This window comes from Pararge aegeria, chromosome 12, assembly GCF_905163445.1.
Source record: "Pararge aegeria chromosome 12, ilParAegt1.1, whole genome shotgun sequence".
NCBI classification, from domain to species: domain Eukaryota; kingdom Metazoa; phylum Arthropoda; class Insecta; order Lepidoptera; family Nymphalidae; genus Pararge; species Pararge aegeria.
Window position 1 is genome coordinate 7,020,584 of NC_053191.1, and position 27,228 is coordinate 7,047,811.

Below are 27,228 nucleotides of genomic sequence, written 5' to 3' on the forward strand. Positions count from 1 at the left end.
TTATTAAAATCGGTGCAAATTTTACGGAGATATGAAGTAAACTTGATGAAAATTTCATCCCATTTTCCGGAGGAAACTTAATGTTTATCGGGATAAAAAGTATCCTATATGTTGACCCGGGATATCAGCTACCACTATACAAAATTTCATTAAAATCTGTTCAGTAGTTTTCACGTGATGCCCGGACAGACAGACAGAAAGACAAAAAAACAGACAAAAATAAAATAAAAATGTTTTGGACAGTATCGATTATATAGCATCCCCCGGTCAAAATTTTCAAAATATATCTATTAAATTATGGAGGGTAGAGGTAAGGAGAGTCATCTGTGTATATGAAAAAGTGTCGTCAAAATGTATTAAATTAGGATGGCGCCACATTTGCATCAGGGTAACTCTTAAAAGAAGCGCCAAATATAAATTTTGTTAGAGTAGGCTTGAAAAATAAACAAGGAAGTATGGAGATACAAGGAAGTAAGGTTATATTTGCCACAATATTTTGTACAACGTAAGTTGTTGAAATTCTCAATAATTAACTACTTTAGTCGATAATGACATTAAATTTTTTAACTCGGCATACTTCAATTCATCTACGATTGCTACATTCATACCATACCCTGTGCATCCACCAGCGCCATTGTGGAGGATTTTTGAACTGTTATTTAGCGCAACAACTGGACACTTTTTCAACTTTTCTCCCATATAAGATGACTCCTTACCTCTACCCTCCATATATTAAATGTACAGAAATCTTTCAGTTACAGTTTTATTATAAATATAGATTTTTATCGCCTCAATATAAAAACTATTGTTATAGAGAGCGGTTTATAATTCTAGATACGAGTACGAAAATAATAAAACAAAATGTCGTACATAAAACTCTATTATCAGAGTAGTTATTTAAGAGTTAATACAAGACTGGCATGGAGATTGCACCGCAGTGGGTGTGTGTTCTCTATGAGCTTCTGTTTATGAGCGGTGGCCACTTATAGCAGGGGGCCATTTCTTGAAGCGTCAAATTGTATTACTAAAAAAATAAATAGTTTTAAGAGGTCATTGGTCATAATGGTCCAATAATACGTCACGGATAGCATAGCTGACCTCTAGTATTATTTTCCTTCTTTGGCTTTTTGGTTTTAGTGCCTGTGCCTATATTTGCCTGTGCTTAATGTGTTAAGCAGTGAGCATATAGTAACGTATTAAAGCAATGGCTTAATGAACGTCCTTCGCTATGACAAGTTACTTATTATAGTAAGCTCAGTGACAGTAGGTATTTCGTAAAGCAGTAGTACCTATTTGTACTCTCTGCGATAGTATTACGATTACATTAGAAGGGCAACCGAATAAGACGCAGCAGTTTTCCTCGCGATTTTACTTTGTTTTACAACCACCCGACACTCGAACACACCTACGGAACAATATTACTCCAAGGAGAACAGATCACCCTTTTATATTCTCGTAAGACCGGGAGTTATCAAACCAATGTCAATAATAACTTCTAGAATAATTAAATAGCTATTAAATTAAGTTTATAATTTTATAACTATTGTAGTTATACTTCTTTTGGCGCATTAGGGAAATATGGTGAGCGTAAATTTTTACGATGCGCGCGCACACCGTCCCAAGAAACCGACACCATGAAGTTGGCCATAGTCAACAATTTTTCTAAAAGAGGTTTGACAGTTGACTTTCAATAATTCAAACAATACCTTTTTTATATTGTTAGTGTATTTTTTACTGCAAACATAGAATAAGGCGAAAGATAAAAACTTCTAACGCGTGTACAAGAGTACACACACGTTTTTTTCTTATTATTATTGTTTATCATTTAAATATATTAGTGCTAATAAAATTTACACAAAATTATATTCATATTCTGTGCATGATACAATCAAATGTCTTATTTTTATTATTTTTAATTACATTTAACATGCATGTAAATAGTAATGTTTACTTGATTTTCGTTAGTAATTTAGAAGGACAGTATTTATTTAATAGTTAATAATAGAAGGAATTATGTATGGAATCTAAAGGAAAATGTAGCCGATAGATGTTTAATTGAGGGTTGGTAACAACAGATATGGTAGGTATATCTTATACCTATATTACGTAAAAAAATATGTGACTGTCAGCGTTACGCCAGTAATGTCAAATTCTGTCATTGCCCGTGATCCCTGGTAATGGCGAAATATTTTCCAAAAGGCAATTTTGTTTGACTATTATTTTAAAATATTTTACCCTCAAAATTCACGACATGGACGATTACAGCTCACATTTTGATATATTTGGTCAGAATTGTTTTATTTAATATTATTTTGCTTTTTTTTTATTTAGCCTTTTTTTATTTATCTGCAGATTCATTGAATTATCTCATCCCACCAGTGAGGAAGTCCAACAGGACTCTTGGAGAGGATTCACTTTTTAAACGAGATTTTCAAAAGCAAACTGATATTAGATTGATTGAAGATTTTCGAAAAAAAATAACAAGAGGAATAATTATATCACCATCCATATTACACTTGCCGGATGTGCAAAGTTCTTCTTCTGTTATTGTAAACAAAACAACAAAGAGGGTAAGTCACATAAAAAACCTTAGGGCCCGGTGGCCATAATATTATCAAACTTGATTTGAGGTTAAAGATTACTGCATTATTATTTAATATTTTTGTTCGATTATTATTCGTTGTTTAATTACAACTGAGTTTGCAGTTGGTACAAATAGATATTTAATAAGTACCTATTTTACCTCACAGTTGATTAAAAAACAGAACTCTTCTGAAAATTCAAAAAATTGGAATTGTAATAACACTACATATTTGCCACTTAATGAAAAAAAAGAAAAAAAAATTGGACTTGAAGATAAACCTACGATTGAAGTAACAGTTGTACCAAGAGAAGCTGAGACGTTAACTAAAGTTTTCAATAAGCATCGCCGAAAGACGAAAGTACTTCAAAGCACAATATCAAATCAAGAGAGTTCTATAAAAAGTCAAAATATTTATTTCATGGTAAAAGGGAAAAGACGGGAAAAGGTGTATGAAATAAAATCGTCCGAAAGTACAAATTTTTCTAACAATTTTTTAAATGCGAGATATGAAGATATATCTTTAGAGCAGATTACTAATTCAAAGCAGTTATTAAGCTCCTTAAATATGGAAAAAAAGAAACGTAAAAATAAGAAAATTGAACAAAACAGTCAAAATAATTATACCTTTGACGGTACTAGCCAAATCATACAAAATTATGAAGAATCTAAAGTCAAGAATACTCGGAAAAGTAAAGTTACAATAGTTGGTCAGTTAGGATTAACTCAAGATGATCAGTATATTTTAAAATGCGCTGCGACAGTCAATGATAAACCGAGTAAGTTAACCTGCATAGTATTATGAAGTTGACTTCGTTTGTACACGTGGGTACCGATTTTGAGAATTAGTGGGCTCAACTGCAAACGTACGTACGTTTTTTTTCACATTGCAGTGGCATGGAAGTAAATTTTTCGAAAATGATTTTAATTTTCGGTTTACAGTACATATTTACATAAACCCACTGTAAAATTACTCATAAAGTGTCTATAGCGAGGAGTAATTATTACAATATTATAATTATGTAAAAATCATATTTGACGGCCGATTGGCGCAGTTTGTAGCGACCCTGCTTTTTGAGTCCAAGGCCGTGGGTTCGATTCCCACTACTGGAAAATGTCTGTGTGATGAGCATGAATGTTTTTCAGTATCTGGGTGTTTATATGTATATTCTAAGTATTTATGTATGTTATTCATAAAAAAAATATTTATCAGTCATCTTAGTACTCATAACACAAGCTACGCTTACTTTGGGGCTAGATGACGATGTGTGTATTGTCGTAGGATATTTATTTATTTAATATTTATTTATATATAACTAATTTCAGTCCAAGCTAATTATGTGGAACTGGACAATACAAATTATAAAACTAGTTTGAATATAAATAGGACCAGGAACGCGTGAGTATTTATCCAAACGTTCTGTTTTTTATTTGCTGATTAATAGAATCACTTAAAAATACAAAATAATTGATTTGTCATTTGATGATGGTTATGATTACAGACAATTTAAGATACGATATCCTTTTGCTCTACTTACATGTTGAGATGCCATGACATACTTTAATGTATTTCTAAAATGGTTTGTTTATTTACCAGTAACCAAGATTCAAATGTTCAAACTGATATTTGTTATTCAAACAACTGCATCAACCTTGACTCAACTAATATGAAGAAGAGGCAAGTTCTTTAATTTCTTTTACAGATCAGTTTTTGTAACGATATGATTATTTTCAATCCTCATTTTACGCAATTTTCTAGAATGATATCACAAGCTACACAAGTAAACTTTTTGCAATCAAATCACAAACCATTCAAAGCTTTTCAAAATAAAATAGCTCAATGCAGTTTTTCAACTGCTGAAAATATTGTCTTCAATAGCGGGACGCAAGATATTGCTCTATCAAACGGAGAAAAACCACTAGTTGTAATATCTGTTTACCCAAGACACGACAGTGAAGACAACAATATAAGTCCTGTTAATATTATTCAACATCCAACTTTATCACAAAAGAAAGTTAATAATATAGACATTAATACATTTAAAAGGAAGGAGAAACAACAAAACAAGGATTCCGTTATATCTGTAAATAAGACTCGACAACGGTCACCGCGGAGTAAATCACCTTCCCCAGGCTCTACACATATACAAAATAAAACTATAGCAGATAAAACAGTGGGTCGAGTTTTAGGAAATAAAAACAACAATATGCATAACATTAGTCCTCCTCAAAGAAATGTAAACAAATCTGGCCACAAATTAATTAAACCTAAAAAAGACACAAGCTGTTATTGTACTTATTCTATGGGTTTAGAAAACAAAGATTTAGTGGAACTTAAACGAACTCCCAAAGCATATGATATTAAAGAAACTGATACGACAAAAGTAAAAAGAGCATTGGTAAACCATTTTTTAAAGAGTGTCGACAGAATAGATCCCAGTGACACGAAAATGAAACTCGTCACCCCACAGAATGATACTTCAAGGGTAACAATAAATATTGACGGTGAAAAGGAGCACTATGACCTTTTTTTTGAGCAGAATGATTTTGATACGGGTTTATCAGTCAGAAAATCCAAGAAAAAGCCACCTATCAATGGGACTTCTCGGAATGATGTTTATAAAAATTCTAAGGAAAACCTTTTGATGTTATCTGACGAAAAGAAAAATGGCACATACATGTATTCACATGTATGTCTAATGTGTTTTATAAACGTATATTTATGACGCTACAATTAGTATTGGAATTTAATTATTTTTATTTTCAGGAAAAAAATGTTAAACCCAAGATTGAACCAATGCTGACAAGACTCAAAGTCAGAGATAGTTTAGAAATTTGCCACAGGTAGTTTATTTTAATTTTTATGTTTATTTTTTAAAACATTTCTAACCCTAATTCTGGAATAAATGAATTTTAACCAATAAAATAAGTGATCTGCGAATTGTAAACAAACATCAATTGCAATGCGATAAAGTCTTATTTTTTAGTCGCGATGGTCGAACTGGTTCACGGTTAAATACTAATGAAAACAGAGGTCAAAATGATTTAACAGATTCCTTTTTCAATGTGGCTCTCATTGGTAAGAATTAAGTAGTTGAAATAATTAATTGAAATAAGTTATCTTGATAACAGCTATATTTAACGTATACAGCTCCTGTAAAGCACTATCGAGGCGACGGTTGTTTAATACCTGATCCGAATGAGCGAGATAAAGAAATTAGAGTGCTTTTAGGTATTGTTAGAAATACTCGCAGCATCGAAAAAGAGGAATCCGTAGCTAATAAGGTAAAGATAAAAGAACATGTCTAACTCTTAGTACCTATGACAATTCCATTATTAAATAGCCACATTGTTAATATAACTGCCACACTAAAACAAAATATTGCAATTTAACATGGGTTGTTTTGTATTGCATTTAACAAGAATGTTCCTACGACAGATTATCTAAATGCCTCTTTCCTTAGACTTTGTATCCCTATCTGTTCGACGATTTGAAACAGTTATAGCATAACGTTTTACTTGAATATAATACTATTTTTATATACTATTTTTTTAATGACAAATTTTATAATTTTATAATCCAAGAAATTTACAGATTTACAACTAAAGTTTTTTATTTTATTTTCTATAGGATCTTAACGTCTCCTATAGTCATTCCGAGAGTCAAGATAGAAAAGAAAAAACTTGTTCCTGTTGTATAAAACGGTTTATTTTTTGTTTCTTTATTTTCAATCAAGATCTAATTTAAAATTAGTTTATCACTGGTTTATTTGGTTTTTTATTTTATGTTTTAGAGGTTCAAAAAGCTTAGTGACGGGAATAAGCATATCTAGATCCCAAAACTATTCAAAAAGAAAAAAAAACACGAATAGAAAAATAGTAATAACAACCAAATGTGCATATGAGCACATAGAGAAAAGGCGACCTCAAACGTCGACAGACAAACAAAGGACAAACGTAACGGAATTTTCTTCTGATCCACAATTTAATCAATTATTGACTAGCGATAAACAAGTAAATAAAAAATTTACCAATGAAAACGTATTTAGACAAGTGCCTCTTGAATCTGGTGTTCTAATTATGAATCACAATTTACGAATAGAACAGTTAAATCAGCGAAAACCTATTATTCTAACCCGTAAACAATACGATAAAGTAAAAAGAACAATACGATGTATAATGAAGCAACATAAATGTTATAATTTAATTACTTTTAATAAAGTGTCAATCGGTGAAGTTAAGATAAAGCGCACTCTGCAAAAGATTCGTTGCAATCGCGAAGTACAAACAGAATGGTGTGAAGTTTTAACAACTGATAGATGTAAAAACATTCAAACACAGCACAATTATAAAACAAAAAGAAGAGACGCACACGATACGAGCAGCAAGGTAAAAATATCTGGACAAAGAATTATAGATAAAATTATTTTTCCCGCCGATACAAAGAACGATAAAAATATAAAAAGAGATATGAATGAATACGTAAATTTAAATAAAGTTACTCCTCGGCAAGCTGACTCTATGGAAATATGCTACGCACATGCTTACGTAAAGCATTTCCCAATTTCCGCCACGCATTTTGGGGATGGATTGCACAATAAAATTACTCGTGATATTCCAAAACCTAGTACTTCACTTCATACTATATTTAAAGGTAGTTTATACTGTTAACCATAAATTTAATTAAGGTGTGTGTAAGTACGAGAAGTAAAGTTTAAAAAATTTTTAAGGTCATAGAAAGACTGCTACGCCAAACTTAGGAACATCAGCTTACTCTTTATGTTCTGATGCAAACCATTCGACAAAATCTATCACAGCTCCTCCTTACGCTGGTGATTGTAAGCCTAAAAAGCTATTCCTTCAGAAGCTCTTATCATGTTTGGTGATGCAATCAACGGAAACCACGATTCTGAAAGAAGTTCCGACGCGAAAACTGTCCAGTGTGAATAGCTCAGTTGATTCTTACCATATAAGCTCTTCTCTTGGTGTAAGTTTTTTTCCTTGCTAACGTATCTAAGACTTGTTCTTTGGCTTTTTTTAATATTTCCATGCTAGCCGTTCGCCCTGGTATCACCCGGGCCGCGTGATTATAGTCTAGGAACCAAGTTAGGTACTCGGTACTCGCGAGAGTACTGCCTAGTAAGTATTTGCGATTTTTCTGAAGGAATTAAGCTTAAATTCTTCACATAATTTTTGTAACTTATAGCTATCACTCTGTATATATCATTTACTTACCAGAACCTGTAGGCGAAATGAGCAGGGGAATCGCTATTTATAAAATGTAACTTTATTGTCATAGGCATTAGAAATGACGTCCTCACTTTATGACACATCGGCATCTTTCTACAGTAATCACGTCATAAAGCCAACGAATAAATTGAAAAGAAGTTTTCTTAGCTCGGTACGGGAATTTTTATCAAATCGACGTAGTTAAAAGTGCTTGTTATATTATATTTTCTTGTTTTGATAAATCACATATTTAAAATAAAATTGTTTTATTGGATAACTTTTTCCAAAGCATCTGTGACGTCGCCTTAGAATCGGTTCAGCGATTTGTGTTCTAATCATTTTTGAAAAGTAAGTGCTCTTGGCAGTAAAAGATAGGATCACAGAATTTACGACTCCAAAACTAATATCATTTTGCTGAGGCGGTGCAGCGTTTCAGTATTCATAATCGGCTCCACGATTGCGAGCATGCGAAACTTATTTTTGCGTTCAGTTCTGTCAAGAAAGCATTCGATTATTCCTGTTACTCAGTTTAACCACCCGGATGCACCGATGAAAATATCCGCAGAAGTCTAAGAAGTGCAAACAAAATATTATATTTTAGATAAAGGAATAATGGCAGCTAAAAAGGCCTACTTATCTGGACTTTAGATTATTTAAGACACTTATTTAATAAATAGAGGAGAAAGAGACAGATTATAGAGTAATTGGTAATAATGTGGTAAGGTAGACAGTAAGTGTGTGGTGTGGTATTCTAAGGTATAGAGGTATGCCAGTTGACGTGACGGTTAAGTTAAAAGCCCAGCGCAATATTCTAAGATATGGTAACATATTCGCCAAGCGAAGTAGATTGATTTTTCTGTATGGCATGGTAAAAAGGTATATCCATGCGCCAAGTAATCTGTGGTATTTCCCAGATACTTAGGTTATAGGCTAAGGGAATTAGGTCTGTCAAAAATTCAAATTCAAATTTTATTAGTTTCAACTCTTTTCTGTAGTAAAAATATAGTTTCTTTATTAGCAGCTCTGCCCCATAACAAGATCCCATACGACATTACACTATGGAAGTATGCACAATGAACAAGCCTAGGAGTTTCAACATCCGTTAGCTGTGTTATTTTTCTGATAGCATAAGCAGCAGAGCTGAGCTGGGCTCACCCGCTAGTGTTTCGACATGGGCACCCCACTGTAGTTTACAATCCAAGGTAACCCGGAAAAACTGTGGAATTCTCCAGTTATCATTAACTTTCTTTACATTTGGTAACATAAATTCCACACACTTTGTTTACTTTGCGTTTAAAACTAAGTTATTAACAGTAAACCAGTGAAATACATGTTAAATACCTATTACTCTGTTGTACATCGTAGTTCCTCAGGTTAGGGAATGTGAAGTCAATTTTAGTGAGCTGTTGGCGACACCTGTAATTACACCAGCACCCACGCCCTTCAGACCGGTGTTACAGCATTGCAGCAATACTGCTTAGCGGTAGAAATGAGCATGGTGATAGAACTTCCCCGCTCTATAACTAAAAGCACTGCTATTCCTCGGCAACATATAGGTGGAGGCACCTACGAGCATAAGTATACGAGGTGCAAGCACTGAACATCTGAACCTGAATCTATTTGGTACTTTAGACGACATATAAAACGGGTTTTGTAGATAAATATATTTAGGTACGATCAGTAACAATGATCACGCAGCGTTGTAATCGTATTTTACCCTTCATTTGGACATACTTTGGTTTGGTTTTTGCTTGATTTTAATTAACTTTTCACTTACACTGTATTCACATTTTCTGTAATTTTATACTACATGTATGTAGTTAATAGTACAGTACATTTCGATTTATTGAACGTGTAACAAATTATAAATTAAAAGATTCGTCCGATTTTGTACTCTTCTCAATATTCTGTGGGCCTCTTGGCTATGCTCTGTGGCTCAAATAAATGATATAGTCTGTGGACTGTTGCTGTGTGAGTGTGGTGTTATTTTTGATTGTGAGGTAGCGGTAGGAAATGTTGTAAATTGATTTCAATAATTTAAAAAACTGTAATGGCTTTCATTAGACGTTATATTCCATTGGTAACGCAAAGTTTAAAAAATGTATACATTGGTGAACAAAGTAAGTGTTATAATTTTCTAACCTGTCAAGAGTTATGCATTGACATGAATAAATAATTATTAAAAATATTCTTGTAGGGCGCAAAATCCATCGGTGGGTGGCTCCCACTTTAATGGCTTTGAAGAGTCGCGAAAACAAACAGGGTGGTAAAGTAATAAATCCCAGAAACACATTCTTAGAGTGGAATTTAGAAGCAGAGTTGTATGCTTTTGGGAAACGTCTGAGTGAAAATTTTGACTCAGATCTTCTACTCCAAGCTTTTACCGACCGGTCATATGTGATCAAGGAGGAGATGAAACAAAAAGAAATGGAATTTGATATTAAAATGAAGGATAACAGAGAATTAGCTGAAGAAGGTAAACATGAATTTTAAAATATTCACAACCCCCACCGACTAGAGGTTGTACATATAAGATTGGATGATGTTATACTATTAATGAGAAAGCTTAGGTATACACAATGGTGTTGCACGTGTTCTTTTTCTGCATTTATTACAGTTTTTTACAAATTCTGTGGTAACCATTACTTTTTATAGGATAAAAAAAAACCTGTTACTCTCCATCTTTTCAACTAAATTGGTTGTTTGGTTAGGGTGTAGAGTAAGGACAAATAAGTAAACACACTTTTGCATTTATAATGTAAGTATGGATTGTTTTTAACCACAACAATTATTTTATCTTTACAATGCCACATTTTTGCTCAAAAAATATTTCTTCAATATAATACATTCTGTTGAATATTATGCTTAAATTATGCTATTACTCCTTCAGTGCATTTTCATGTACCTTATTTAAGGGGATCCGAGATGTTAATGAACAGATATCTTAACTTGTTGAAATTTCGTCCATTTGAAGTTTTATATTGTTGCAGGAAGAAAATTCATGGAGCAGTATATTCAACTTTATTTAGAGACAGTCTTGCCAAAGTTTCCCATGGAAGGCATAGCTAGTATTCATAATCACCTTACAAGTGAAAAGGTTCTAGCAAATGTGTCTTTGCATCTTGGAACAAAGGATATAATTTTAGCTGATGTAAGTAATTTAAATTCAGAACAGGTTGGCTTATTGCAGGGAGTCCAAAAACTACAATTATTTTAATATTTTTCATGTTTTATTTAACTTGACACATAAATATTATTATTTTTAACTTTTAACTTATTTAATAAGTGATTTCAAATTCCAGGAATATCCAGTAGATAATTACACATTAGCAAATGCCTTTAAAGCTATTGTTGGAGCTTTATTGCGTTCTTCGGGTGAGGAGCAAGCAGCACATTTTGTGAGGGATTTTGTTATTACAAATTTACAAGGTAAATACACTATATTTTACATTTTTTGTCACATGTGTTAAGTAAGAACATTAAAGTGGTTAAATATGGTTTCAGAGAGAAGTAGTTTTATAACAATTATATCACATTATTTCAGGAAATTATTCTCTATCTAGTAAAAGCATTTTAATAAATCATAATAATTTGAGAGACAAGGTGGTAAATAAGAACAGATAAAAAGTTTGTAATACTGATCTAGTAAAAATTAATGCAAAAAATTTTTGGAATTACCCCAAAGCACCTTCTATGGTTATTTCCAAATAAACCCTTAATGGCTGGTTTTTTATAATCCTAAATTCAATTTTATTAATTTAAAGGGCAAGATGTAAATGAATTCTGGCATATAGAAGACCCCTGGACAATGTTGACTGATCTGATTGCTAAAACTGGCAGCAAACTAGAACCAAGGTTGATTGGGGAAGTAGGCAAGAATACACTACTAGCCTGCTATCGAGTTGGTCTATACTTAGACAAGAAAATGTTGTCTTCAGGTATGTTATTTATTTTTATATCTAAGTTATTTAACCTACCTAGCCTTACTTTCTTAAAGCAAGTTATGAATTTGCGAAATTCCGAAAATTAAGCTTAATTTGCTATACTCTGCGAAAAGCAGGAGAATCTGCATGGTGTAATTTATAATTTCTTCAATCCTTATATTGCACACGGCACACCAAACAGATCCTCGGGAATGTACCCTCTCGTTTCGCGCCGAAACCGGAGCATCCTCAGGGGATGTTGAATTTACAATGAATAATTGTTAAGTAAAGGCTGTACAATGTTTATATTTTTGTGTATTTCGAACTGGTGAGTTTGTTGCTGGCTGCTTCTCTGTAGAATCTGCTGTGAGAAGACAGTTTTAGAGCCACTACAAAGTACTAACAGTCAGGTTCTGCATTAGAAAAGTGCTTATAAAGGCCTGCTTGGAATTAATATTCTTTAAATTACTTTTTCTGTAATCAAATACTATGTTTGAACTGTTTATTAAGTCTTACCTTAATAATTGTCATTAGTTAAAATGGTAACAATTTTGTATTAAAAATTTATTGTTAATGCAAATGAAGTTCAACTTTATTTTAATGTAATTGACAAAATTATTTTTTTATTTTAGGATTTGGTGAGACAGTTGCGACAGCTAAAGAAATGGCTGCTAGAGAAGCTTTAAAGAAGATATTTGGCACTGAAGATAACATGTACCCCATTAATTTCAAGCTTAATGGCATACCAAAATCAAGCTGTAACTCAAGATATCAAGTGTCTGCCAGTTGAAAGTTTTCTTGATGTAGATTAAAATAGTATTAGTGTAGATTAAGGTTCTCATGATAATGAATATCTTTTAAGTAAATGAAGTTTAATTTTATTCTTACCTTTTAAATATTCAATACACAACAGTTTAAATTTAATTCCTACAATATCTTACACAAAATATACATCTAAAGTATTATAACAATTCATCTTTTAAGGCACATAAATCACAGTTTTTATATTATTTACAAGTTAATCACAGTCCAATTGCAAACGTGATTGGAAAAAGTGCAAATTTGAATAAATGCACTCTAAACAGTAATAATGATTTATAATGCACAGAACATCGTTTGACTGCCATATGACTCTTAGAATACGATGATGACAATTAATATGAATTCTATTGTCCAAAAAACATTTCTTGGAATCATACAAACGCGCGAAAGTCGCACGGCGTACGCTCATTGTCCGCATTGTCGCTGCATGGCTTAAACGGTACGAGAAATTTGAATGTAGCGTAGAAAACAATATTCATATCACACAAATGCGTGAAAGCGGCAGTCAAGCGGCCGCGCGAAAATTTTATCGTCGTTGCAGTCTTAGTCTATCATACAAATTGGTCATCAAGAAGCAGAAGAATCCAAAATAAGATTTCCATGTTTATCTTTAATCCTAACACGGCCAGATGCATATCGCGTTTCTGATGTTCCATCATTGTAGACCAGTTTGATTGTACCGTCAGGGAATTCACGTCGCTACAACAAAAGTTGGATGGAATTAAGCTGCATTTCTTTTTATAAGACAATGCTTTCACTTTTATTTCTTAACAAAAAATTTAATTGACCTCATTGTTATAAAAAAACTGAAATGCAAAAAAAAAATTTTTTGCCAAGTTAAATGAAAAAAATTACTGGGTATGATCATATACTTCGAATTCTCGAATTGCCTTTTAAGAGGAAACAAAATTTACTATACTGCACACTAAAACCAAAACAAAAACATAAAACGACACATTAAAACTTAAGTTGTTCAATTGGTGGTCTTAATTTAGCCTTTCATAAATCAATTTCCTACACTTGGCACTTTCTTAATCATTTAGAAAATATTTATTTCTTAACTGTTTTGTTACATAACAAAGACAGGAATGAGTTAATTTGGTCAAAAAGTTATCTAAGTTTAAATAGCCAAATGTCCACTGCTCATAACCTTTTACAAATTTATTTTCCCCAAATCCTTTTTTTTTTTTTTTTTTTTTTTTTTTTTTTCAAATGATGTCAAATGTCAAATGATGAATTATGTTTTTGTAAGTTGATTAATAACTACTATTTAACAAGCTTACCTTATGGTCTTTTGCATGAACTTCAATTTGCCCATTTGGAAAAACTATTCTTTGCTCTCCACTTGCTGAGACAGTTAACGCTGCACCATCAGGAAATCTCCATTCTTCACGTATATGGTCATTCTTTGGATCAAAGTACCGCATGCTGCCATTGGGCAATCTTATTTCTGATGAACCATCTTTGTAACGTTTTTCTACTTGGCCACTGTAAATAAATGATAAGTGAATATACTGAAGTCATTATATTATAAAATATGATTTTTCAATTTAAAATTACAAAAAAGGGTAGTTAACTTACTCTGGAAACTCTAAAACTTCTAATCCATCAGGATGTGTTGTATGGAATGTTTTTGTTTCAGCATAATAATACTTAATCCTGCCTTCATTGTAAAAGTTCTCTTTTATGTCACCATTATAATATATAAACTTACTGTACTTGCCATCTGCTGAAATTGACTTTATATTACCATTTGGAAATTTTAATTCTTTTGTACCATCTGGCTTCCTTATTTCTATGGGATTTAAATTTGTCCTTGTTGAGCTAGCCTTACTTGTTGGTTCAGGACTTGGAATCATTCTGGCATCAGACAATATTTCTTTATTTATAACTGTTCCAAATTTCTGACTAGAAGATGAATAATTGCTAAGAATTGTAACAGGTGATTTAGTTCTTTGATTTGAGCCTGATTGTGAACAATGTTTCAAAGTGTTTTGCATTTGATGATGATGATCATTTGACAAACTTTTACACAAATTTGATGAGTTAGATGTACTTGAACTTAAATAATAAGATGTCTGATCATGTGAGGGTGAAGTATTTTGATTTCTTGCAGATTTTGTAATAAAAAAATCATCACAGCTTCCCGTAGGCTTACTATTTGAAAATGCTGGACTGTAATTAGAATTTGAAGTGCTAGCCCTTTTACTGTTTGGGGAAGGTGATTTAAATCTTTCATTATATATTTTTTCCAAATTGTTCTCCTCTTCACCATCTGAATTACTTCCATTTATATTGGACATATCCAAGTTTAAATCATGATCGCTACTTGCTTCGTCATCTTCATAGGAGCATGGAAATGTTTGAAGTCCCTCATCATTTGTAGTTTTATTTTTGTCTTTATCACTTAATGAATCTTTTTGACTAAAATATTTGGCATAGCGTGAAGTAACTTTTAAATTAGGCACACTCTTTGCTCTCTTTTTAGGTGCAGCTTTTGAAATAGTTTGAATTTTCCTAGCTCTACTTTGTCGTTCAATTTCATAGGAGCGATATTTAATATCTGAATCCAATTTGACTTCTGATTCAGTGTCTTTTGTAGCCATATTAGAAAGCTTTTTGTTAATCTGCTCTAGATATTTAAGGTTTGTTAATCTTCGTGTCATTTCATTACTGTGCTGAATACGTCTATTTTCTTTTTTCAATTTATCTACTTCATCTTCAATTTTTTTTTTATCTTTTTCCATTATTTTAATTTGATTACGAAGACGCGCAATTGTAGATGTTGACTTTGCATCTTTTATCTTGATTTCTTCTTTTAGATCATGTATTTCTTTTTTTAAATTAACTACTTCATCTTTATCTTTTTTACTAAGCCGACCCCTCATTTCCCTAACATACCTCTCATACATCTGTTTTTGTTTACCAAGTTTTTCCTTTTCTTCTGCTAGGTAATATTCAGATAAAATTTTTTCTTCATTAAACTTTTGTTCAAAGGAAGTTTTCTCTTCATAAAACTTTTGACGCTCAAGGTCGATTTCTTCACGCATTTTGCTCAAAATCGAATTTTCTTTCCTAAAAGTTTCTATTTCATCTTCCAATTCTCTAAGTCTATCTTTAAGTAGTTCACTAGTTGCTATTAATTTAGAATTCATTTCTACTATGTTAGAGTTCATTGCTTCATTTGCAGCTGCTGCACTGTCATTGTGACATTGTATATCTTTTTTATCATCAATAACCTTTTTGGACATATGAATTATTTTATTAGAATTTTTTTCTTTACTTGCATCTTTTTGATTGCAAGGTGAAATTAACTGACTTTGAGTAACAGTTTTGCATGAACAACAACTGGTGGAACAGTCTTCACTGCATTCAGTGTAATCACTATCACAAGTTCCTGCATCACTGCATGTTTCATCATTTTGCTTCCCTTGCATTATGTCAGGTAGGATATGCATTAAATTAGGATTTCTTGTTAAGCATTTCTGCAAAACTAGTGGTGTACTTTCCCCAGAACATTCTAATTCACCTTTTCTTAAAAAACGACTAAAGAATGAGTTATCTATAGCAAAACTCTCATGAGCTACTTTGTTTTCAATAAATTCAAACATATTTTGTTCAGTCTCTTCTCTCTTTTGACTCATGCTTGATAGTTGCTCATCACAACTAATATCAGAAACTGTACTTTTAGCAGGTGATGCAAAATTTTTGTAATAAGCACTTTGCTTTAACTTCTTTAAGAAATCATCTTGTTCTTTGGTAAACATAGCTGCCCAAGTTTTTTCTTTATTAGAAGTTAATGGATGTTTACCTTTAGGATACTTAATAATTGGGTCTAAATTATTCTCAGGCACTATGTTGGCACTTGTTTTGTTAGAAATATTGTCAATTTGGTTATTGTTCGTAGCTTTCTGCTTAATACTGCCATTTGTGTCTGAAAAGCTTATTCTTACATCTGGTTTTTTTAAAAGTGGAAGACTATTAATCTTCAAAGGAGAAACTATTTTTGGCTTATCAACTACTATTTGTATTGGCACATTAGTATTATGTGTAGTATCCTTTGATTCTATAATTTTATTGCTTACGCTCCGATTTTCAACCAGATTTTTTTTTCTCCATGGTAAAGATCTTGTATTTTGTATTTTAAAATCATTCTTTTTTAAACCAAATCTAGCTGTTCCCTGCCCCCTTTTAAGAAATGGTTTACTTTGTGTCTTTTTAGGATTAAGGTTAGCCTTTGTGCTCATTTCATGCATAAGTTTTTCTGAAATTAGAACCTCAAAGTCTTTTTTAGGAGAAAGTATAGGTATGTCATCTAAGGATATTTGTTTTTTGGAAATTGAATGAGGTTCAGAAAGGTGCCCCGATTGTTGCTTTCTATCATCTTGTGCATCTGATGCTGTATTCTCTTTTGAAGTAATAGGCGAGTTTGTTGTACATTCAGACTCTCCAGACAAATTTAATACAGATATACCATCCATAACGTTTTGCAAGTTAATCTTTCTTGATATATTGCTCGTTCGTAATTGAGTAGACATATCGTCAGCATCTTGCGAAGATTGTAACAAAGTTCGAAAGGTATTATAACTGGTGCTATTACTAAAGTGACTTACTAGTTCCGTAATGCTGGAAGTAATTTCAGATGTTTCATGATACTGTAACTGTTGTTTTTGTAGTTTCCCGCGTTGTAATAATTGCCATTGTCGCAACATTTGTAACCGTTCCAAAATTTGAGAAGGAGATAAGGAAACGTCGCCATCTGAATAAGACTGGTCCATTGTCGTACTTCACAGTTAAATTATGGCTTAGCTTTATTTACAAATAATTATCATCAATACAAAATATTCAAGATTGTTTGTAATTCGTAACAACTTTTTCAAAAGTATTTTGACGTTTGCTTTTTTTAATAACTGAACGGCTCTCGGTTCTAGGCAAAAATTTCTACCATAGAATAAAGAAAAACTATTTATGGGCATAAAGGTAGAATGAAAAATACATGAATTTAGGATTAAAATAGCAATTAAATGCATTATTTTGAAGCGCTTAGCTAAAATATACTTATTTTCTGATAATTTTCCAGACGGTGCGGCGCTCATAAGTTATTTATAGTGTTCTGAAATTAAGAATTATTGATAAAGTCAGGTACTGATTAACCTAATTGTGACCAGCGACCCACCGACCCACCGACCCAGCGACCGAATTTTCTCTACTCTGACCTGGTCTGAGGCTCTTAGGCTGTGGCTAGTGACTATTGCGTCGAGAAATATGTGCCGTCAAGCGATTTAGCATTTTGATACTGTGCGTAGAAATAGGGTTATGGCTTACAACTGCCGAACGCCCAACAGGTTAGATTGCTACCGCCTTAAACTGCATCATCACTTACCATGAGTTGAGAATCTCAAATCAAATCTCAACTTATAACAAAAAAAACTTTTTAGTATACTTTCTACGTTACAGAAAAAAAAAAGTTATAGATAAGTTAGGAGTGATGCTTAATTCGAGGGAACGAGTGTTTTAACTGTGAACATTGCGAGAAAACCTGCGCGGCTTAGAATCCTTCTCATTTTCCTCAAAGTCATGTGAAGCTTACCGATCCGCACTTGGCAAGCGTGATTGATAACGGCCTTAACGTTTCTGTAGGAGACCCGTAGCCTGTAGTGAACCTGCCATGGGTTGATTATAATGAAATTCGGAATCATACAAAGCATCTTACTCACCGTCAAAATACGTACCGACATAAACTATGCAAAATAAATAAAGTTAGGTTTTTTCTTAGCCTCTGCCGAACGACCAAAACTACGTGTTTATATTCTCTTTGGTTCCAAGCATCGAGTTTATGTCACATGTCAATCGTGTGTCAAGTGTCAATAAATGTCTAAATTTTTGTCCAAAATCATTCAAATAACATCTGGAAATCTGCAGGCTAAACACATTCACACCGTAACCACAATGTCTAAAAGAAATAGCTTTCACAGGGCTCCAAAATTTAAACCTGAAATTAAGGTGGTGAATAATTCTCCCAAGACCGTTGCTATGACTAGTAGAAAGGAGAAAGTCGAAGTTCTTCCTGAGCCCATAAAATCTGTATCGGATAAAAAACTTTACAAGTATGTATAAAATAATCAAGTTATTAATAAAAATTAATTTGTCCGGAATTGGGTCGGTCTTGTGTCTCGAGCATCTCTCAAATTAAATAACTTGCGTCGTCCGCCTACGTACCTTAGACAGCACGGTAAGCCGGTCGTAATCTCCAAGATATTATTGACTGAAGCTCCCTTACCATGTTTTTATAATCAGAGCAGCACGCTGGATTTAACTTGTTTACCCTTCTCTTATATGACAGAAGAGGCGTATAGCTAGCAATGGTACATTTTGATAATTTTTATAATCCTCATCAATTTATTTTAATCTTTCTGCTATATAAGGTACTAAGAATCTTGTCTTAATACAGTACCAGTATCTTATGTAATAAAAATATTTTTCTCAAATTAAACTGCAGTTCCTGAGCTGAGACTAGTGTTCCAGCATACAATTTGGCATTTTTGTTTCTTCAGCATTATAATATTAGTTGGTTCAACTATAGAGTAACTTAACCTCCATTTTATAAAATTGTAATTAGGAAGATTTTATTTCAATTTGTTTTTTGATTAGTATAGGTAAGTTTTTTTTTTTTAATTTAAGAAATTTATTATGTATTCAACAGTGTTTGTATTTGATGAACGTAATCACTTTATGATTTAAGGTCTTGTTAAATTAAAAATTAAAACTGAATTGTCTAATAGCCAGAGATATCAAATAACTAATATAAAGATTTTAAATCTGCAGTTTAGAATTATAATGGTAAGGTTTTGTATTGTTTTATTTTTAGTTTTGATTTATATATTTTATTATATTTTATATTTAGTTTTCACAAGTTTTTAGTCACTTATTTATAAAGTGCAAAAAAACTATATTCCCCATATTCCTTTTATTATTTTAAATTTAAAAAATTTCTTTATATTCAAATTTTTTCTGTAGTTTATATATTACACATTTGTTCTTATAACCTACACTTAATAGCCAACTAGCTTGTACTACTGTAAATATAATATTTTACTAGGACAATAAGGCTAGAAAATGGACTGACAGCACTTCTCATATCAGACCCAAGTCGACAATTTATTGCTGATGAAAACAGTTCAAGTGAAGAGGAGAGCAGCGGCACTGATGAGAGTTCTGGGCAGGAGAGTGATGGGGCCAAGTCAGGCCAGTCAGCTGCCAGTGACCAACATGGAATTAAGAGACGTGCCGAGTTTGATGAAGAAAAACTGGTCAGTAATTTCTTTATTTTTGATATTTAATAATATTTTGCCCATTTATTTCATAAGACATGACACATAAACATTTATAAGGACTTTACCTTCCCATGTTATGATAATAAATCAAATTAAGTTGTAAAATCATTTTTATGATTTTACAACTTAACAACCCTTATAAACAACTAAAATTGATTGTTTTTAGGTTGCTTACTTTAGTTGTTTATATATGTACATAAATTAATAAATTTTTTTGTGAGGTACAGGGAAGAGACGATTTTTGTGAATTATACTAAGAAAGCTTTGCAAAACAAATAAAATAAGTGCTGCTTCATTGGTGTACCCATATAAATATAAATTCATATCAAATGTTTTAAATAGGTCACATTATTTTAAACCTTATAATTATGATATGTTTGCTCAGTAAGACTCAACACTAACTTTATTAAGCTGTTCATCTGTAAAGACTACTACATTCATTGTTATTTGTGATTGTGTTGTAATAATGACCATGAAATATAAAGCTATTTGATTATGACCTTCATTTGAGTCCACGGTCAATCTTTGTTATGCCTGACCACAGAGATTTCTTATACATTAACAAGTGACAATCAACAATCCTCACTGCGTTGTATCAAAACAAATATTTTTTTGCAGCCCAAATCAATTAAAATCGCTTGTGCGTGATCTTTAAGATTGCAAGTGTAAATGGTCCATAAAAAATAAAATATTCCTTGACTTGAATAAAGAGGAATTCTATATTTATAATCTTATTATCTACTACCATACATTGTAACATGATACACGATTGTTTATAATCGGCTTTCGATCGACGTGATTACATTAAAAGTAACTACACGTAGTTATGTACATACCCTACAAATGAATTGGATCGTGACAAATTTTGTTATTACGACAATAGCAGTAATCGTCACGTACCCATTATTAGTTTTTTCAGGACGGCCGTTTATGTAACTCTGTCTACTATTATTTATTATTATTGAATAACCCTAAAATATCCGACTTTCCAAAAGATACTCCTTCATGTTACCATTATGCTATGAATATTAGTGTAGATTATTACTGATATGCAATAAATAGACTTTCTTTATGGCTTTCTGTTCAGTTCCAATGAAATAAGGAACCTATCGTGAAAATATGCTTCTTAAAAAAATCTAAACTTTTGACACATTATTTCCGCTTTTATGCAGTTAATTGTAGTAATCTTAATTTATAATGCCAATGACGTTTACAGAACCATGATTGGTTGGTTGTCTAGATATATTTTTATAGGCATTCCACAGGAAAATGACGTAAATCTCCTGAAGCGCGAAGAGCGGGGTCGCGAAATAGGAATATGTATGTAATTCAAAATAACCGTTATCTACTTCTGGATGGAAGGTTGAGAAAAGATATAAAAAACAATTGCCCCAAGAACCATCTATCCACCGACCTGTTCGAATACACTATTACTGTCAAGATGATATACCTATTATTCAAGTAAACTAGTTATGAAAATTTAGCTTAATTTGGTAAACTCCGTGAGATGCAGGAGAATCTGTACGGAGTAATTTATATGTACTTAGGTGTAATTTTACAATAAAAAATTGCTTAACAATTATTCATTGCATGGGGAGCAAAACGCGTAGAGGGTACATTGCCGAAGATATGTTTGGTGTTAAGTAAAAAGATGGAAGAAATTATAAATTACAGATTCTCCCGCTTTTCGTGGAGCTTTAATATATCATGGAATTCGGCAAAGTAACACCTGCTTCTATTAAGTAGTATTAATCATCTCATACTTAATATGAATCAATGTACAAAATCGTGCTATACCTATGCCATTATGTTTAATTTTTTCCGAGGTTTTTATGTAACATCGGAACGTCAACTATTAATGCGCTCTAGATGCGGAACTGGTCCTGCAATTAAATCAATCATAAGCCGTTAATACGCGAACTGTCACGGAAACATTATGTTAATTAATTACTGGCATATGAGGCCTACGCCTCAGGTTGGTGGACTTACGACGGCACGTTGCAGGACGTGTTCTTGGCATGCCATGCGAAGTGTTTCCTATTTATAGGCTATGGTTTTCCTTGTGGGCCATCTGCTCGGTCCTTCAATTAATCAGGAAACGAAAAGAACATAAAAGCATAATTACTGCTCAAAAATAGCCTAACGAAAACATAGCCTCGGTGGGAGTGACTAATCGAGTGTGCCCCGCGAGCGTTTAGTTCGCTAGTCACAATGGCGACAGATTAGCTGACGGCCAATCACAACTGGTGCCGTGCTGCATAACATACAATAGAGCCAATCGTGTATTTTACGTTACAATTCATGGTACGTTCGCATATAGACTGATTGGCATTTCGAATGTCAATTTGTTATAAAGGGCAACTACTATGTTTTTTGCGGTTGCTGCAATTAATACTTTAAAAAAATAAAAACTTGTTAGTCATCTTCGTAACAAAGTAATAAAATGTTCAGGGACTAAGTTTAGCCGAATGAATCTCTGATCCGTATACCTAGGTATCTCGTTTGTCCTAGAACGTTTGTAGGTTCTGCTAATTATAATTCTAATTATGTCTGATGGTCTGGTCATACTTCATTTGGTTTCCGGCAAGGAAGGATAAAAAAAGGCTTATATACAATGTGCTGACTAAAATAAACGGATTATAGTTAGTTTCAACTTTCAAGTAGCAAAAACTTAGATAAAAACGAATTTATATTATTCGTTTAATGGGTACCGGGGTACTTGTTATGCTAAATGTGCAAACTGAATGGCACGCCATTTATAATCCCATTATTTAACATACTTAGGGAGATTATAATAATTATTGGCGATACGTCTATGACGGCTTTCAAGGTATCAATGTGTCTGGAGTTTCGGCCCTTGAGGTCTGTATAGATCTTAAACTTATTTATTCAACAACATTTCACACACATGGTAATGAAATCACCTATTTCTTTTTCGACGAATCACATACCGCCATCTATAATTATTCTCCAAAGTGAGCGTATCTTGTGTTATAGGTACTAAGATAACTGATGTTTTTTTTTGTGAATATATTATTACTTATATATACAGTTATTTATATAAACACCCAGACAATGAAAAACATTCATGTTCATCACAAAAACATTTTCCAGTTGTAGGCAAATTAAAACACAGCTTAGGACTCAAAAAGAAGGGTCACTTTTCCTCAAGCCCTAAAAAAGAAACCAATTAACTTGAATTTATGGCATAGTAATGTTAGCTGAAAGGACTTAGAGTAACAGGCTTTTTCTACCAGTAAAACCAAGGGATTTGTAATAAATCGTAATAAACGCGTACGTAGAACGTGGATGGGAAAGAATCTATAAAAAGAAAGCCGAAAAAATGCAAGGTTTCTGTGAGAAAGGTCTCAAGAGCAATTCTGTTATTAGATACTTAACTATTGAATAGGTATTATACCTTAAATATTACAACAATATACCTAACTCAAATAACAACATCATTTGTGATATTTTCTCCAAATCAAGTTATAATCTGGTCGCTCAAAGAATGCGTTCCTTGGTCATTTATAACAATAAGAAACAGTTGACCTAACCTTGTAACCAAACCTGTTAACCATCTATTTGTTTAACATAAAAAGCGCAAACTATAAAATATAATGTGAATACTTTTATTGTTATAGTTTTACTATGATATAGTTGGTAGGGTACAATAAATAGGGTAAAATAAAGATATCTATATAAATAAAAGAAAGTTGTGTTAGTTACACAATTTATAACTCAAGAAAGGCTGGAACAATTTTGATGATATTTGATTTTTTGGATTTCTCTTAGACCGGAATAGTATAATAAGTATTAAAATATAACATTCATTAAAAAAAATATGATCCGCGGTACGAACTTCGTACGGGACACCGGGACAGCTAGTTTATATTAAAATACAACGCCACTCTAAAGTAACATCATTGATTCAAATGCGACCTGTCAGAAATACATTATTTCATAGGTCGAACAATAGGTGCGAATTATAGAACACGTGGGCCAGAAGAGTTGTTTTTTTCTTTCTACAAGTTAACTGAGTCCTTGGCTGCAATCTCACCTGATGCTGTACTCAAGATGATCGGATGGTGGCCAGTAGCGTGCATAGAGGGTATGCACAAGGTATGCACAAAGCGGGCAGATTATATCAAATGAAAAAAATCGCCAGTACGTGTTATAAAAATCTTAAGGATGTAGAAGTTACCCTACCCTTAAGTTTTTTTAACTGGTACTGGAGATTTTCTTAATTTTATATCATCTGCATACCCTGTGCATACCCTATATGCACGCCACTATTGTCGGCAGTTATATTAAGTTCTTACCACTAATCAGATTTTACGCGTTATCGTGCCAACACTAAATCATTTGGCGGCACGTCACTAGCCGCGACCAATGCTCCTACCAGATCAGACCAGAAAAAAATCATAAATTATAAATTTCCAAATTGCCCCTGCCTGGGATCGAATCCTGGACCTCCCACTTATAAGACCACGGCGCTCACCACTGCGGCGTCGAAACTATTCTACTCGTATCTAGTTATAGTTCTCAGTAGTTCAAAGGTAGTTTCCATTTAAAGAGACAAACCCGTGCTAACACTTCATACCTTCGACAGGTGTATCGCCACAGTCGCAATGTATTTAGATTCGTGAAGAACACGTTTGAACAGATATCTAGAAAGCGATGCAAGATATTTCAAAAACAACTTTCACTTGACACGGTATGAGGTGCTGGCACCACTTTTACTTGATCCTGATATTTTCTAAAATCAATTTGTTGGTGTCGTTCATAATATGCGTTAAACAACGAGATTTGAAAGATAGCAATGCATTACAATGATTGATTGATGGCCTTTAGAAAGAATTTAGTTTAGAGATTTGTGAACTCGAGTTCATAAATAGATTTAATTGTAATTTCTCGCCAGCACGAAGTTAGTCCCGACTATTAGTCAAATATCACTAGTAGGTATATTTACATTTTCTGGAGAGTTTGTACGAATACGTTCTATGGGTACCGGCTTCGAGCATATTATATCTCGTTATTTCAATCCCCGCACCTTAGTTCGTTACAATAACCACTTGGAAAAGCGTGGAAAGATCTCGTCATTCGCTCTGTCCTAAAACAAAAGACTACTGAGAAACCCTATGAATGAAAAGCATGCAAATAGGAAATATCTACCAATTTGACTGCTATTGGTAAACTTGATATCTATTTACGTCCGACAGTGTATGTTTTTCTGCATGCAACCATTTGTATAGTATCTGTAGAAAAACATAATGATGGCATTATCATCATCATATCGACCTATCGCCAGCTCACTGCAGGTCACGGTTCTCCTCTCCCAATGAGAAGGAGTCAAGGCCCAGTAATCACGCTGGCCCAGTGCGGATTGGTGGACTCCCAAAAACTATGCAGGTTTCCTCACGATGTTTTCCTTCAACGTTGAAGCAAGTGATATTTTGATTACATAAAACGTGTTCAAAAAAATGTTTTGAGTGTGCAGTAAGCACGTGTATAAGTAGGGTAGACTCATACCGTCCCGTGTGCCGTAGAAGTTCTGACACCCGAGATGATTGTACGCAAGTGTGTAGCGAGGTGTAAATGGGGTACCTACTCCCCATCTTGTTTAAGGATTTACGTAAATTTCTAAAGATTAGGTATTATAAGATATCGTCGGGGATAGATTTTCGAAGAATGCTTTCCTAATGCCTACTGCTTCCTCAATTGCTTATATACCTCCTTTTATCAGAGTAGGAATATAAGGACCACTGTGCACCATGCAACCGGATTTGGATATGCCAGTCACATTCGCTCACATGTCCAGCATTATTCTAGTCCCCCGGAAATAAGAAAATTTCATTCTTCTAAACCAATGCACTGGTTTGAGCTTCGCTACTGAATGTTAGAGTTTTATTAACTACATGTATGTTAGAACGAGCGGTTTGAAAAGTACCTAAATTACAAGTCTATTACAGAGGCACCTACTTATTAACATGTAATGGCAGGAAGCCAACATTTAGAGTAAGTTATAAGCAGTAAGAATTACCGTGACAAGCTAACGCAAGAATGATTCTTTTAAATGACTTAAATAATCATTGTTGCATCGCATGCTATAAGCGTTCATCCCAGCTTATTATCTAGGTTTATTTTGACGACCTTCCAGCAGAGGCAATTTGGTAATTTATAATTTCTGAATTATTTCTGGTGGGTCTGGTGTAAGGCTTCTGCCGTGGCTAGTTATCACCTTATAAACAATGACGTGCCACTAAGCGTTCCGGTGCGATGTCGCATGGAAACCTATTAGGAGACTACCATACTCCCTAATAGGTTAGCCCGCTACCTTCTTAGACTGCATCCTTATTTTCCAACAGGTGAGATTTCAGTCAAGGGTTAACTTGTAGTAAAATAAAAAAAAATGTAATATTTTAATCAAACCCCAAGCTCTGCCCAGCCTTGGGATGTGTTGATGATTACTAATATCCGCAATTGGAGTTAAAACGTCTGTTTTTTAATATTCTATGGTCAGGTCTAGTGGGAGGCTTCGGCTTCCATTCTGGAATATACCCTAAAATCCTTCAAACAACATAGCTAAATTTCACGTTTCGTAGCTTCATATACACATTCACATAAATTAATATGTTGTTAATATGTTTTATTATTTTTGTTCATTCTACGAATTATTGTCAGGAATGACCAATAACGTGTATTTTTCACGCCAACCTTATCGATGTCTAGGCTTCATCATACTTCTAAATCGCTAGGTACCATAGTCTACAACAACTGCTTTTAGGGTAGGATAGTAGCGACTAGCCGCGGCCGAAGCCGCCCGAAAAGCAAAATAGAATATTGATGTTTTTTTAACTAGCGGTTTTCTTTTCGGAGTACTTCGTTCAAATTCCGGTACGCACCTCTAACTTTAGGAGTTACTTGCGTTTTACTTATTTTATTAGCGTGTTATTAAGTTTCACTTGTTTTAACGGTGAAGGAAACTATCGTGAGGAAACTTACATGCCTTAGAGTACTTTATAATGTTCTCAAAGATGTGTGAAGCCTATCAAATCGCATAGCGCACTTGGCCAGTATTGTGGACTACTGTCCTAAACTTCTCATTCTGAGAGAAGACCTATGTCTTGTCTGGTCGGTAATGTGTTAATAATGATGATGATGATGATGATGATGATGAATGTGTTAATTTTTTTTTTTTAACTTACGATTTGTATTACAAGACTATTCCTAATGTACTAGCACTATAATGACGGCCGATTGGCTCAGTGGGCAGCGACCCTGCTTTCTGAGTCCAAGGCCGTGGGTTCGATTCCCACAACTGGCAAATGTTTGTGTGATT

The 27,228-nt window shown here is 33.3% G+C and overlaps 3 protein-coding genes across 5 annotated transcripts in view; 2 read left to right on the forward strand and 1 right to left on the reverse strand.

The window, feature by feature from the left end:
- Window positions 1–2,182: 2,182 nt before the first annotated feature.
- LOC120627806 lies at window positions 2,183–12,599 on the forward strand. Of its 3 annotated transcripts, XM_039895855.1 has the most exons (18): window positions 2,183–2,285; window positions 2,353–2,570; window positions 2,751–3,360; window positions 3,908–3,980; window positions 4,179–4,259; window positions 4,341–5,271; window positions 5,349–5,425; window positions 5,569–5,660; window positions 5,733–5,866; window positions 6,213–6,286; window positions 6,376–7,235; window positions 7,312–7,572; window positions 9,341–9,355; window positions 10,008–10,286; window positions 10,801–10,961; window positions 11,113–11,239; window positions 11,575–11,748; window positions 12,366–12,599. In XM_039895855.1, exons 1-18 carry the CDS (start codon window positions 2,252–2,254, stop codon window positions 12,521–12,523), a joined length of 4,359 nt encoding a protein of 1,452 aa, XP_039751789.1. In that variant the 5' UTR covers window positions 2,183–2,251; the 3' UTR covers window positions 12,524–12,599. The 3 variants fall into 3 exon arrangements, with proteins under 3 accessions (XP_039751789.1, XP_039751787.1, XP_039751788.1); XM_039895853.1 differs by lacking the exons at window positions 9,341–9,355; window positions 10,008–10,286; window positions 10,801–10,961; ... (1 more) ...; window positions 11,575–11,748; window positions 12,366–12,599 and adding an exon at window positions 7,881–8,037 and having other exon boundaries at window positions 7,312–7,568; XM_039895854.1 differs by lacking the exons at window positions 9,341–9,355; window positions 10,008–10,286; window positions 10,801–10,961; ... (1 more) ...; window positions 11,575–11,748; window positions 12,366–12,599 and adding an exon at window positions 7,881–8,037 and having other exon boundaries at window positions 2,380–2,570; window positions 7,312–7,568.
- A 33-nt stretch (window positions 12,600–12,632) lies between these two features.
- LOC120627807 (centromere protein J) lies at window positions 12,633–17,446 on the reverse strand. The gene is made up of 3 exons (XM_039895856.1): window positions 14,137–17,446; window positions 13,839–14,043; window positions 12,633–13,254 (listed from the first exon to the last, which is right to left on the reverse strand). Exons 1-3 carry the CDS (start codon window positions 17,331–17,333, stop codon window positions 13,123–13,125), a joined length of 3,534 nt encoding a protein of 1,177 aa, XP_039751790.1. The 5' UTR covers window positions 17,334–17,446; the 3' UTR covers window positions 12,633–13,122.
- A 980-nt stretch (window positions 17,447–18,426) lies between these two features.
- The window catches only part of LOC120627955 (nardilysin-like), a 36,177-nt gene continuing 27,375 nt past the window's right edge, over window positions 18,427–27,228 (forward strand). Inside the window, exons 1-2 of the mRNA XM_039896086.1 lie at window positions 18,427–18,662; window positions 19,655–19,865. Coding sequence (XP_039752020.1) covers window positions 18,427–18,662; window positions 19,655–19,865 — 447 coding nt within the window. The remainder of the gene's footprint in view (window positions 18,663–19,654; window positions 19,866–27,228) is intronic.